Source organism: Chelonoidis abingdonii, chromosome 14 (genome assembly GCF_003597395.2).
Source record: "Chelonoidis abingdonii isolate Lonesome George chromosome 14, CheloAbing_2.0, whole genome shotgun sequence".
NCBI lineage: Eukaryota > Metazoa > Chordata > Testudines > Testudinidae > Chelonoidis > Chelonoidis abingdonii.
The window spans coordinates 26,307,985-26,323,130 of NC_133782.1; the positions used below are offsets into that span (position 1 = coordinate 26,307,985).

Consider the following 15,146-nt stretch of genomic DNA (forward strand, 5'->3'; position numbering starts at 1 on the left):
GGATTAAGCAATGAGTTGAACCTAGAATGAAAGCAACACCAACTTAAAGCTGAAATCTCCCAATAAATTGTCTTTGTCCCCGGCCTGTTTGACTGAAAAGCACGTTTGTTCTTGTAACTCTGCCTTCGGCAATGGATCATAAAGCTGTCCTGATTCTAAGAAGCTGCCAATCAACCTGAGTCAAATCACAACAGTTTTGGAAGGGAACAAAATGTGCATGTACACTAGCTCTGGGCTAACACTTCTCCCTTCTTTCTGTAGTTAATTGAAACCAGCTTATCGAGCTAAACACACAGGGCTGCATTTTCAAACGTGGGTGGATGAGTTGGCTCTTGGTGGTACATCTTCTTTGCCCATGTGTGAAAGCTTGGCCCACCTGGCAAGCTTCTGTGTTCATGAAGATGCCCTGTCTCCAGGGGCGGCGGGTATAAGAGGCCAGGGGAGGCTAAGCCTCCCCAAACAGGACGTGGCGCACTTTCCTCTGGACACCTTTGGAGCGCCGCCACTGAAAGGCTGCCCAGCCCATATAATCTTGCTCATGCTCTGCCCCAAGGCCCCACTCCAGGTCATCCTCTTCCCCTATGGCGCTGCCTGCATTGCTCTTCTTCCCACCCCCGCTCTGCCTGTTCCCCGCCCAGCACTTGCACCTTCCGCCCCCTCACCCGAGGCCTCCCCCACCTGCCAAAGAGCGGTAGGCAGGGGAACCTTGAGGGAGGGGCAGAGAGGTGCAAAGTGTGGGGGGGTCTTGCGGGAGAGGGCGGAGAGACGCGGGGGACTTGGAGACTTGGAGAGCTGAGTGGGAGCGGAGTCTGGGGTGGAGTGCGGGTGGAGCATGGGCAGAGCCTCAGAGGGAGGAGGCCAAGCTTGGGGATGGCCTTGTTATGCAGACAAAACTACACAGGATCATTTTGGGGGCTAAGGCAAAGATGCCACATTTATTATAACACAATTTGATTTATGACCAATACTTAATACCTATACACACACACACATCGGATGATCTGCAGCTGTTGTATAGTTACCAGTCCTGAACATAACTTGAGTCCGTGCCGTGATTTCGCAGCTTGGGATCGTAGCTCATGGCGGTTAACTGGCCAGAAAGCCGGGCACCAGGAAGGGCTGGGTCTGCCCTTCCATGTTGGCAGCAGAACGTTACCCAGAGTCTTCCATCTCACCCATCTTTGTTATAGGCTTTTAGTTTGAATCCAGAGTCTTTAGGTCTTGCTGTGTCACGCTGCCTTTGGGTTCTGTGTGGTTGATCACCTGTCAATTGCAGACAGCAAAGAGTCCTGTGGCACCTTATAGACTAACAGACGTTTTGGAGCATGAGCTTTCGTGGGTGAATACCCACTTCATCGAATGCATGTAGTGGAAATTTCCAGGGGCAGGTATATATATGTAAGCAAGAAGCAGGCTAGAGATAACGAGGTTAGTTTAGTCAGGGAGGATGAGGCCCTCTTCTAGCAGCTGAGGTGTGAAAACCAAGGGAGGAGAAACTGCTTCTGTAGTTGGCAAGCCTTTCACAGGACAGGTTGGCACTGAAGGTTGATTCCATCATCCATATGTACCCCATTCACACATTTAAACTAAACTAATAAGATTACAGCAGGCTTTTACAAAATGGAGTGAGCGTTTTAAAATGGAGTTTGAGTTGCAATATGGACAAGTGTAAGGAATGACAAAGAGTGAACAGAAGCGACAATGTAGACAAGTATAATGAATGGCAAACAGCGAGCAGAAGTTACAATGTTGAAACAGCAAGTTTCAGTGATTTAAGAAGCAATTGGATTGAAAGTGAAATTTATAAGGGCAGCTGGCTGAATGGTATGGCTCTTAACAAGCTTCTTCATTGTCAATTAGCCAGTTATTGGGGTAACCGGTTTTATGAATGAATGTTGTTTCATTCATAAAACGTTACTTATGAAGTGACATTAATAAAGTGAACAATTAAAACAATTACATTAATCAGTTCTACAACCTCAGGGTGGAGAAGGGGGTGGGGCCATGGTCCAGGCACCAGTGGCCCCAACACACACACTTCTAGGATGCTTCCGGTGCTCATGCCCAGATTCCCCAAATGCAGGAATCATGCACCACCCATGCATGTCTCCATCGTGCTTTTAAAATGCTGGCCCTTTAAATGTTCTGGGGTTAAAATTTTCCATTCAAGCCACATGGGTGACATATAATTAGAAATAGGGGTAGCAAAAAAACCCCAAATTCCTGTTTTGTGGCAATGGGATGCTGGTGGAACTGGGCATTAAGAGCACGTGCTGCTCCCTCAGCAGGAGTCTCATGGGAATCCGGCATGATTTTTTGGTGTTGTGATGAATGCTCCAGAAAGTGGTAATTACCAGCTGGAAAGTAGAGGGAAGGTAATAGAACTGATGGTTGTGTTTCTTACATGGGAGCAAGGACTACTTGTGGCACCTTTAGAGACTAACAAATGTATTTGGGCATAAGCTTTTGTGGGCTAAAACCCACTTCATCAGATGCATGCAGTGGAAAATACAGTAGGAAGATATATATACACTGAGAACATGAAAAAATGGGCGTTGCCATACCAACTATAACAAGACTAATCAATTAAGGTGGGCTATTATCAGCAGGAGAAAAAAAACTTTTGTAGTGATCATCAGGATGGCCCATTTCCAACAGTTGACAAGAAGGTGTGAGTAACAGTAGGGGAAAAATTAGTATGGGGAAATAGTTTTTACTTTGTGTAATGATCCATCCACTCCCAGTCTTTATTCTAGCCTAATTTAATGGTGTCCAGTTTGCAAATTAATTCCAATTCTGCAGTTTCTCGTTGGAGACTCTGAAACCTGTTTACATGGGAGTGTGCTAGCATGAGTCAGATGAACAGATAGTGTGTACGTACATTTCACCATGGCCATCAGCTGTACAAATATTATTGGGTATACCTCACTTTCATGTAATGCTGCCTGCAATGTAAAGCTCATGTCCCTTGGTTGTCTTGTCTGTACCCTTTACTTCTGCTCATTGAGGGGTAGCAAGAAATCTTGGCTTCATACACCTGGCCTGGTGGAAAGGATGTCTTCATCAGCTTGATCTGCCTTTGAGGCAACAACACTTTATAATACCCGTGAAGGCTTGCTGCTCAAGATGGTGATTACTGGGCAGGAAGTTGGGGCAAAATAGAAGCTGGATCCAACATGCCGGAAGAGTAAGTGCCACTCTCCATCTGGACAGTGGAAGGTGAGACTTCCAGGGCCACCTAAATGTTTCTCTTTGTTTCTTTGTGTTCAATTTAGACGTTAAAAATAGCACTGGACCTAGCTAACAGCTTGGGAGACCCAGTCGGTGACGCATCCATCTACCATAGTGTAGACGACATGGTCAGGTACGTCTGAGTATGAGGAACGCTTTGGTGAACAAATGAATATGAATCATTGTAATAATCCTGTGGTACAATGAAATCTGGTCCTTGTTCTGTGTGTCTTTATGTTTCACTGATGAAAGGCCAGTTCTCAAAGGGCCTTGTGAAGCATGAGCTGTGCTGTATTCAGAGGTGACCAATATATCCACTTATTTCACAGTCTGTATTCACAGGAGCAAAAACAAATTTAGCCCTGACAGATTCTGGGGAGTTGCAGTGTGGTTTGCTAATTTAGATTCTTTCTATAACCCTGATGTTTATCATCCACTTTTACCCCTCTAAAATCCCTCTCTGAGGCTCAGGCAGAGGCACCTACTTCCCATCTGAGCCTATCCAGTGCCAATCAGAAGTTGTACATTAAGGACACTGTCTGTGATCCCTCCTTCCCCCAACACCCAGAATAATGCTTCCTGTCTCCCTAATGCTCTCTGCCAAATCTGGGACTGAAACATTGTCTCTCATATCTCAAAGCAGGTTTTAGCCATGATTAATGCAGTGGTGCTGGATGCACTTCGTCAATGTCTACACTTGCAGATGCACCATGCTCAGTGCTGGTTCGGCTGCAGCCATTGCTAACCCGTATGGGCAACAATGGGTAATTTTGCTAATGTAGACAAGGCCTTTCTGTATAACAAGAACACAGTGAAGTAAAGTCTTGTTTACACATCAGAGGAATCATGCTAAGGTCTGATTCCAGTTGCACAGACATGCTACAGCTCTTTCTTGAATACCGTCAAAGCACAGTGACACCATTAGGAGCTGTGCCTAAATCATGTTGTGTGTGGACATAATTTGATGAGGAACAAACCATGCTGTACCCTACGTACAAACTCATGAAAATAGAGGCTAAAGGCCCAACCCCACTACAAATATAACTGTAACCAGGATGTGATGCTTTCGTTTGACCCCTATCAATCAAAGCCTTTCCCAATCTGCTGTGAAAGAAAGCCTATACGCTGTGCAAAGTCCTTCCTGGGGTTTGGCTTTATTAACAAAGAAATGAACAATAATACCACATAAAATTAGCTCAACCTTCTTCCCAGACCTGAATGCTCCTAGCTTTCCTCCCTCAAGGCTGCTCAGCTCACACTCATAGACTCATAGACTTTAAGGTCAGAAGGGACCAATATGATCATCTAGTCTGACCTCCTGCACAAAGCAGGCCACAGAACCCTATCCATCCACTTTTATAACAACCCCTAACCCATGACTGAGTTAGTGAAGTCCTCAAAATTGTGGTTTGAAGACCTCAAGCTGCAGAGAATCCACCACCAAGTGACCCATGCCCCACGCTGCAGAGGAAGGCGAAAAACCTCCAGGGCCTCTGCCAATCCGCCCTGGAGGAAAATTCCTTCCCGACCCCAAAAACTAGATTCTCTTTCTCCAGAGGCCCTCCCACCTCATTTATAGCCACGAGCATAGTAATGTCTGCCTCACTGAGTTAGTAGGAGATAAATTAATGTATTGCAGGATCAATGCCTTCTAAGAAGGTGGGGTGTTCCAAGCTGGCAGGGGTTGCCTGATCCATTTGATTACAAAAATCATAGTAGGGTAATACTGCAGCTTTTTTTCACAACACGGCTATGTGTATCCATTCTTAGGATGTCCTGACAAAGACCTGAGGCAGCCGTCACCTTCCTTCCTTTTGGCAGCTTCACATTATTATTTATATTGTGGTAGCACCCAGGATCCCTAATCATGGACCAGGACTCCATGGTAAAGTCATAGTGATGCTCCATCATTCTCACTCACCACACATCCATTGAACCTCACTGAACTCCAGGCAACGGGGCGGGTGCTTCAGCCTACAGTCTGACTAACGAATGGTCCAGAACAATGACCACAGAGTTGCCTCCCTGATGCGGTGGCTAAGACGTCTCATTTCCTTCCATTTGATACGCCAGAGGAACCTGCTTTTCACAGTACAGTTGAATAACCTCCATTCCTTCCAGGCATGTCGGACAGGTCTGTGATGAATACTGCCCAATGGATTTATATATTAGATGTGTCCTAAAGAGGAGATGCTCTGCTTTCTAAGCTCACTGCTTTTTCACCCCCATATTCTCTCTTGTCATTGCAGTAAATCAAAGGCAGGTTTCCTGCGTCAGCTCATTAACGACTCCCAGTCCTTCCCTTCTGGTATCAATATTCCACACTTCTCCATAGAGAGCAGCCCCCCTGCTAGCCAGGTCCTTGTTATGGGACCCGATGACTACATTGTTGCAGTTGTAAGGTAAAGGATTCAGTTTTTCAGCCCCGGTGGGTTTAGAGATGGGAAAGCAGAGAAAAGAAAGTTCATTCAGTGTGGTGGTGAGAGGAATGACTCTGGAGACTGGTCATGACAAACCTATTCCCATCACCTAACACTCAGGGGTTCAGCCTAGATCCTTGGTAATTGAAAGCCATTGCCATCTATGGCTGTTCAATGGCCTATCTGAAATAACTTGGTGGTCTTAGACTAGTTCCCAATGAGTGTTCATATCACAGATTTCCACCTCTACCTGCCATCCTTAGCAGAGAGTCCCAAGATGACAGGAGCATGAAGACTGAAATAGCTTCTCATCTAGAGGTGACGGCTCCAGGCCCATTGACAGGGCTGCGTGGAAGAATCTTGCACTGCAGCTACCCATGCTGTACCTGTTCCCTAGATACACAGAGACCTTCATTCTCTGCCGTTATCAGCTGACACCTTTCACGAACACTGAAAAAAAACCTATGGAAGGTTCTCCACCAAGGTGGAAGGGGGAATCTGGGGTCGTGCTCTGACAGTACCAAGCCTTGGAGTGTTATATGAATTACTGGAAGGTTTTTCACAAGGTTTCTTTGTCTTCCTTTTCAGTTCCCTGAACCGTCCATTTGGAAGTGGAATAATAACACCCTCTGGAATCCTTCTAAACAGTCAGATGTTGGATTTTTCCTGGCTGAATAGTACACTGAACCACTCCTCTCCTGGCCTGGTAATGAATTCCATGAAGAGTTCTGAATTTGAACTCGTTTGGTCTTAACTCTTTTTATTCTTAAATAATTTCCTCAATAAAAAAGAGAGGCTATTTATGCAGGCTGAGCTCTCTCTTTCTCTTCACTTTCCATGCTATCCACCCAGGGCTGCCCAGAGGATTCAAGGGGCCTGGGGCAAAGCAATTTTGGGGGCCCCTTCCATAAAAAAATGTTGCAATACTATAGAATACTATATTCTCGTGGGGGCCCCTGTGGCGCCTGGGGCAAATTGCACCACTAGTCTCCCCCCCCTGGGTGGCCCTGTATCCAGCAGAGAAATAGAATATAGACTACAGGAGGAGGTTACCTGTTTGTGTGATCTGGCTACGTGAAATATCATAGTATTGCAAGGAAACCATATAGAGTCCAGCATGGCTGCCATATAGAAAGCACACTTCCCCCAGGCTGATCACACATTATATTGACTGGAATTAAGGATTATATTTGAAAATTATTGCTCTCCAGGTTGAAAAAGAGATAGACAATGGAAACCACATCCTGAGGTCTCAGGCAGAGAACATCATTGACCACTGCTGGTCACTTCCTGTGCTAAACTGTTGAGTGGTATTGCTATGCACTGTTAAACAGTTGCCACTTTCCGCTCCAGAGGTGGCTGCATTTTAGTAGTGGGTAAAATTACTTCTGTATATAGTTTGTAAAGGGCTTCAGGTGCCTTGGAATGAAGGGTATCAGATAAATGTAAACTAGTAATAAACTAGATCACTTGATGATGACCTGCTCTGTTCATTCCCTCTGCAGCATCTAGCATTGGCCACTGCTGGGAGCCAGGATACTGACCTAGATGGACCTTTGGTCTGACCCAGTGTGGCTGTTCTTATGTTCTCGTAGCAGTGAGAACGGCATCACAATCAAGGCAATTGTACTAGAGTTATTGACTCAGAAATGAAAAGAGAAACTAGTTAACATAAGCAATTTGGGCTATGGAAAATCTTTGTTCTGATCTGTTTACTAGTTTCGGGGGGTATTTTATTCACCAACAGAGGAATCTCATTCAGCCTGGAAAAAGACCCCTGTCCTTTTTACTGCCCACTATTGTTCGACCATCTGAAGGGATGTGTGGGACTTATCTTTGTCTGGGAGCTGACAATGGCCACAAAGCCTTGAGCAGCATCACGCAGGTCAGTTTTGAGTGCTGCATCTGAACATGTGCTGAACCACTTGCAATGGGGAAGGCCCAAGCTATCTTCCAGCATTTGCCTTCTCTGCCCCATGGGCGGCAGGTGGACCGCTCCTTCGGGGAGGCTAGCCCCATAACCCCATCCCTTCCGCATGAGCCCCTGCGGCCAGAGCCCTGAACCCCCCGCCTCTCCTTTCCCACAACCAGAGAAAACCCTGGATGGCCAGAACCCGAGCCGTCCTCCCCATCCTCGCCTTCAGAGGAGCCCCGGGCCGGCTCCAGCCTGCCAACTAATCCAAGTGCCAACCGGAGTAGTCCCAGGCATGCCAGCCAGCCTGGGGCCAGAGCAGCCCCAGTTCAGTGTCCTGCAGCAGTGGCTGCCCCTGGCCTATTATACCTACCCATGCTCTGCCCTGGGGGTTTCCTACACCAACACATTGGTTACCAGAACAAACATGAAATACACAATTCCTGTTTTTGAAGAGGTTAAAATATTGTCTTAATGTGCATTTAGTTCTGCTTCAGGGTAACAGCCCATGAAGACTGAAGTCCTCTGGTAAAACATGGGCAGTGGTGTGACGTGGAAGATGAGTTTCACTTGTAATGATACCCCTGGTTGAGTCATCTGCAGGGCATGAATGTAGGACCTGTGGGTCTAAAAGCATGAGTCTCTACTACTTGAGCTAAAGGAGCAGGTTTGATAGTCCAGTGGAAGCTGTTGGCTCATATATGGTCGAGCCACCCTGTGTGAGCACAGGTTAAACTTCCTCTTCCCCCACCTGCTGTCCTAAAGCATCTCACATCTGACGTAGAGGGAGAGTCACCAGCGTAGAAAGAAGAGCTCTGTTTCCCCCATTTAATATTTGTACTTTCTGCTGAAGCTACCAACAAAAACATTAACTGGTGTCAATGAGCAACAACTTTCTGTTGCTACTAGTCAGCCTGGATCCAAACTGGTAATCTAGAAATGGTCAGATCAGTCCTCTGAGCCATGCAGGCCTCGGTCATTTGTAATCTAAAGCTACATTTGCTGCGGTTTGTCCGTTCTTTTCACTAGGGCTGTCTACATAGCTAGTTAGTATGCGGCAAGGTAGGGTGTGAACGTACAGAACTATGGAGCTTTTCGTGCATGGTACCAAGGTCCATATGACCAGTTAGTTCACAACAGGCTAGTGTGGTGTAGACAAGCCCTGGAACAAGACTGTGTGCCTTCTCTGATGACGGCTCTCAGAAATGTGGGAAAACAGAATCTTAGCAACCTCCATAAAAGTTGTATGACCTCCTACAACCTATTCAAAGGCCATCTTCTTAAAGAACTGTAGAAAATAGAACTGTTGTGTTGTGAGAACTGCAGGAGGATGGGAGTGGAATTTTGGTTCTTATCCCCAACAAAAGTTCAGTTTAGCACATACCTTCCTGAAATCCTTCCTATTGTGAGCTCTGCAAATAGCTCTTCCTAATTTATCATTTGTAATGAGACGGAGCACTTGCTGATGGCATGACTGTATATATAACAGCACTGGATTATTACAACGCAAGGGCAGAACTCAACTTTACTTTGAGTGACTTTACCTCATTGAAGGCATTAGTCAGAGGAAGATTAAAGCCACCCACTTGCCTCTTAATGTTCTATCAGAAGGGTTCACTTTTTGGTCATAAAAATACCTTTTCGGAGATTTCCCTGAAGTTTCAGCCTCATGACTCCTGCTGATTTAATGGGAACTGTATGCAAAACTCGTGCAATTCTAGAAATATATCCCTTAGGGACTAATTTTTTTAAAAAGGGCCTCCAAAAATGTGCCTGCAGTATCTTCAGGTGCACCTCTTTGCATGTATAAAAACATGTATTTTGTTCGTGCAAAGTCGGTAATTGTGCAAAAAAAGTCTGTTTGCCTGTGTTCCATTGGTACGTTTGAAAATGTTGGGGTTGCAAATTAGGAAGCTGCTTTGGATGCTTATTCTTTAGTGTTTGAATCAAGTTGTTAATATTGGGGGTCTTTTTCTTGCATAGGTTTTAGTAAACGTTTTAACACTTAACAAGAACCTGAGTGAGAGTCTGTCACTGGGTCGGCTGCACCCACAGCTTCAATCCAACATCCTGCAAGTTGACAGTGAGTATGGAGATCAGCACTGATCTTGGTAGACTACATTTCTATCATGGCAAAAAAACAAAGGGAATTTTCTTATACGTCTGGGATTACTTTGCAGTCTGCCTCATGGAGACATCTGTTTAAATGTACAGTGCAGCTGGTGGGGAGAGGGAAGTCCATTTCAAATTACAGTGTGCTTAGGAATAGGGATTGGTGGGTAGGAGGGACAAATTTAAGGGACACAAAGTCAAATTTAAAATTCTAGCAATTTAGCCCATTTCTTTTACTCCTTAAACTTTCACCTATATTGGTGAAATTGACTGGCATTACTTGTTCCATGATTTCCAAACCCTTCTTGTCATTCTTGTTGGACATGGGATCCAGCATTTTAAAACATTGTCTCATGTGCATCAAAGAAAGCGAAGGATTTGGAGATCACAGGACAAGTCACCAGTTGGTGGATTATGTTTCTGTAGGTAAAAGCTAAAGAAATAGACAAGTTCTAATTTAATGTCTTGAATTGTAAAAGGGACTGTGTGTTCCCAGCTTGGTGTGGACTCGTTAGGATGATTCCTGGGGTGCAGGAAAGAGATGGCAAGTGCCATAGAAGAGCTGTGCTCTCATGTTATCCGTACATCCAGTTTCAGTACAGACAGGAGGCCTCCACTCAGAAACATCCCACAGAGCTGACAATTTTACGCAAAAGACTTGCTTCCTGTTCCTGTGTCTGTGCATCGCCATACTTAGCCATTCTAAGTCTTCATCACGTACAAACTGTCAAGTGTATATCCAAAGAGACAGTTGTTATGAGCTGGCATTTTTGAGCACCCTGCGTATAGGATGAGCAGTTCTTGTACGTTATGCTCAGCAATGAGATATAATAATGACCACACGGAATTGAAACAAAACAATAATAAAGTATCATAGACATTGGAGATGGCAAAGATGTAGTAGGCTAACATTATTTTCCCAGCCAATTTGTGATTGGTCCTTTCTGGCTAATCTCCAGTGCTTTGTCCCGTCCAAATCATAGAATATCAGGGTTGGCAGGGACCTCAGGAGGTCATCTAGTCCAACCCCATCAGGGGGAGGGATAGCTCAGTGGTTTGAGCATTGGCCTGCTAAACCCAGGATTGTGAATTCAATCCTTGAGGGGGCCATATGGGGATTGGTCCTGCTTTGAGCAGGGGGTTGGACTAGATGATCTCCTGAGGTCCCTTCCAATTCTAATAATCTATGATTCATTTGGCCAAGTTGTATGTGTTCAGTGTCTTCCAGTCTTTCCTCATAACCATTCACCTGACTCTTAATAATTGTGTTGCCCTTCTCTGAAAACACCTCCAATGTACTGAGATCATGGCATCATGTGTATCCAAATGAATGAGGCAAGACCAAGAACGTGTCTTCAGACTGGCAGTCCTTTAATGTAGCCAGAGTCTTCATACATGGTGGTGCCTGCCTCTCCTAGAGCTAGCTACAGGCAGCATTACCCCACAAGTACTTTTTCTTTTACTTTTCATTCCTCGTGCCCATAACTCCGCTCACCTACAACCTAGCTAGCAGGAAGAGGAAACCCATGATAATATCTTTCTGGTTCTCATGTGTCCAGAACTCTACCAGTCTAGAGGTCCTTGCAGTGTTGCCAACTCTCCCAAGTTTATTGTGAGTTTCACATTATTCCGTCTTTTTCTTGATGCTCTGTGTCCTGGAATTATGTAATTATATGAAGATCTCTGCTTTCATTAAAAAAGCACCCCCCTCCCCAAAGTTTCTAGTCCTCATAGTTGCAGAGAAAAGCCTGAAAATGGGACTGGAATGTAATTTGAAAGCTCAGAAACCAGAAGACGATTAAAAAAAATCCAAAATTTACTATTTAAAAAAAAGTCATGATTCTTTTGCAGCCTGATTTGTGGTTTTTGAATGCTTCAGGTAGACAATACTCTAAACCATAGTCTTATCTACATTTTATATAGGTATAGTTATCATGAGATTTTTACTCATCTGCTTAGTTTGTGGTGATGTATCCTGAGCCAATTTGCAATCACACTTCAGTATTTATATTAAAATTGTGAAAGCACAACAAATAACAAAGCAGGGGAGGTAGGTAGAGAAAGGCAGGGTTATAGGAAGGGAACCAGAGAAGAAATTGCACTGTAGTTTATAGGGCTTGTACTTCTAGCATTTTTTGTGGTGTGTCTGTCTTGCCTTTGTAACTGTGAGTTCTCGGGGCAGGGACTGTCTTCTGTTATGTGTGTGTACAGTGAGGCCTCCAACTCTGGGGCCCTTAGCACTACTGGAATACAAATAATAAATTATAGGGGAAATTCAGGTTGTGTCTCAACTCTTAAATAATCTTGGTGTAAAAAAATACATCTTAAATTATCAAAACCGACAAGTGATTTTGGGGGCCCAACTTGAGACTCCTGAATGGGGCCTTGATTTTCATAAAGTGCTGAGCACATGGAGCTCCAGTTGCCTTCAACTGCAGTTGCAGGTATGTGGCTGTTTGGAAAATCAAGCCCCAGTTATCTTAAGCACTCAAAACCTGAGGCACACCAAGTAGGGAGCACTTTCCTGTTCCAGGCAAAGAGATTTCCACTTTGGCTTTACAGGCTCCAGAGAGTCAGAGAAGCATCTCAACTTTTGACCCAAATCTCTGAACCCTCTGAAATTCACCCATTAATACTTTTTGCCACACAGTTTATAAGGGGCATAAAAGACGACTTCTCCTCTTGTGCTTAGGAAAAGGGATGCTGGTTTCTGTCAATTATGTGAAGAATCTGAATGGTGCTGCTTCTAAACCTACTTTTAAGGTGGATTACAACTTTCCCCATACTCCTGTTTAATTCTGATAGCCCTAATATTTTTTCCTGAATTAATCTCAAAAGCCTACAATGACGCTTACAGCAAAGCTCTGTCTGCTGGATTTTCATTTTCTTGCCCCACATTTATCTTATCGTCAATTTTTGTAATGGCAGCAGTTTATTTTCCCCTTTCGTTGAGAAGGAGCATCCTTCACATCCCTAAATGATCCTCATATATCTCCTATTCCCACCCCCACCCTCACTCAAGACTACCTACCTTGACAATGCCCCATTAGACAACCATCTTTGCTGCTGAGAACTGGGTGCGCTCTCTTGAGACACTGCTTCTTACTAAGCCATTGAACCTGTACTCTTGTGATGCCTCTCTGCCTCCCAGATCCCTAAGAGTAGGACACTGATGGGCAGGTTCATTGGCACAATGGATACAGGGGTCAGCAATCTTTCAGAAGTGGTGTGCCAAGCCTTGATTTATTCACTCAGATTTAAGGTTTCACATGCCAATAATACATTTTAATGTTTTTAGAAGGTCTCTTTCTATAAGTCTATAATATATAACTAAACTATTGTTGTATGTAAAGTAAATAAGGTTTTTAAAATGTTTAAGAAGCTTCATTTAAAATTAAATTAAAATGCAGAGTCCCCTGGACCGGTGGCCAGGACTCGGGCAGCATGAGTGCCACTGAAAATCAGCTCGCGTGCTGCCTTTGGCACGCGTGCCATAGGTTGCCTACCCCTGGATTAGAAGCTTAAGGTAAAAACTTGGAACTCATGCAATAATGGCTTCAATTAAAATAACTTCTTCTAAAATCTTGACAGGTGAATTTCCCGAAGAAGATATCGAATTCCTTGAAGCCAGGGGTCATCAAGTATATAAAGTCGACGTGCTTTCCCTGGTTCATGGAGCCAGGAGAACCAACAACTTCATCATTGGTGTGAAAGACCCAAGAAGCATGGATGCTGCAGGAGCAACAATATTATAAGCAACCTCCAGATGGTGCGTTCTTTGGATAAGGCTTTCAACAACAACAAAAATTATGTGCATGTTCCGAAATGGCCCGGGGAGGAATAAGCAGAGTTTGCTGTGGGTTTCTGCATTGCTGAATAGACCTTCGGCATTCCCCATCTCAGACAATGCAACAGTGGCTTGGAAAGCCACAACACAGCCCTTTGATTTTGTAAAAAATTATTTGAGTTGTAATAATGTCAGTTGTTATTAAAGGAATGCTGGGAATACACTTTGACTTTGACAGTGCCCCATTAGTGATTTCAGTCATTTCAAATGCCAACCTTAAACATTTTAATTTAACCAGCAGAAACATAAGCAAAGGAGATGACAAAAAGAACAAAATATTTTGTGCCAAACAGACAATTGCTGCTGTTGCTGTAATTTTCAACTCCCTCCTTTCCCGAGCTTGACACCCTTGTCTCGTATAAATTAATATATAATACAGATTGATGTACTGGCTCTAGGCAGTCGTACCTGGAACTTCAGGGATTTCTTTAATATTCCCCATGGCTCAGCTGATTTTTACTAGCATAGATATTTCTATATCAATTCCCATTCATGCATCACTACACATCGTTAGTACCATTATGTCTCTTTCCCCCTCAATGTTTTGACTTAATTTACTGCATAGACTCATTGAGGATCTGGACTTGGAGTCAGACTACATCTACACTGGCAAAAATGGCACCCATAATTCACCACTGGTGCCCCCAAAAGAGAACCACTGGGGGTGGCCACAGTGCACGTTGTAATGTAGAAAGCGTTCATGTAGAGTCAGGGCTTTTTAAACACTGTCTCATCTAACCCTGCTCTGGAAAGGTGAGTCCCTTGCTTTCATGAGCACCAAATTCATTCCAACACTGCAAACCAGTGCTTAGATTCTGTTGTCGTGGGTGCATTAGAAAACGTAAGTTATAGAGATAAGACAGGAAACAAAGCAAAAACTACTTACATAATTTTTTTTTTTAGAGTCCCCAACATCCAAGACAGGTTGAAGGAAGAATTCAGCATTTGACTTGTCAATAAAAATGAGGAAATAAAAAGCATGATCATGATCATTGCACAGATTGATTCTGGTCACCTTTTGAGCACCTCCTCTTCTTTCCACCAGTAAATTATAGACAGTCACCCAGCACTTTAAGATTTTTTTTTTAATTACTTTGGTCATTGTTTTCTCAGCCTGTTGTTTACTGGTTTCCTTCATGATGTTAATATATCTATGGCCACTGTACATATTATATATGTGTGTCTGCTTATGGTTGTCTTGGTATTTCATGTAATGCTTTTATGAAAAGAATTCCAGATCTTCTCACCCCGGAGAGACCATTGAGCTGGAATCTTGTGAATACTGCTTTGTTCGTATTATACCAGCAGTGGCCACACTGTGGCTCACGAGCCACATGTGGCTCTTTGACCGTTATAGTGTGGCTTGCAGAGCCCCACCCACATTCTCCACTTACCACACCGGGGGAGGGGAGCTTGGGATCTCTGCCTTGTAGTAGGGTGGTGGGTAGGGGTTTCTGCCCAGTGGGGAGGGGGCTTCAGTCCTGCAGAGCACACCTGCCGGTCTCAGGGCTTCAGCCGGAGCAGGACTGAAGCCCTGAGGCCTGTCAGGTGCATCTTATGGGGATGAAGCCCTGGGACCCGGCAGGTGTGCCCTGGCTCTTAAACTTCTGAAGATTGTCATAGG

The 15,146-nt window shown here is 44.4% G+C and overlaps 1 protein-coding gene across 1 annotated transcript in view; it reads left to right on the plus strand.

Moving 5' to 3' along the window:
* GGT7 (gamma-glutamyltransferase 7) overlaps nucleotides 1–14,604 on the plus strand; it is a 49,196-nt gene extending 34,592 nt beyond the window's left edge. Inside the window, exons 10-15 of the mRNA XM_032769660.2 lie at nucleotides 3,276–3,364; nucleotides 5,481–5,633; nucleotides 6,240–6,357; nucleotides 7,399–7,536; nucleotides 9,547–9,646; nucleotides 13,267–14,604. Of these exons, the coding sequence (XP_032625551.1) occupies nucleotides 3,276–3,364; nucleotides 5,481–5,633; nucleotides 6,240–6,357; nucleotides 7,399–7,536; nucleotides 9,547–9,646; nucleotides 13,267–13,430 (762 nt within the window). The 3' untranslated portion in view covers nucleotides 13,431–14,604. The remainder of the gene's footprint in view (nucleotides 1–3,275; nucleotides 3,365–5,480; nucleotides 5,634–6,239; nucleotides 6,358–7,398; nucleotides 7,537–9,546; nucleotides 9,647–13,266) is intronic.
* The last annotated feature ends 542 nt before the right edge of the window (nucleotides 14,605–15,146 follow it).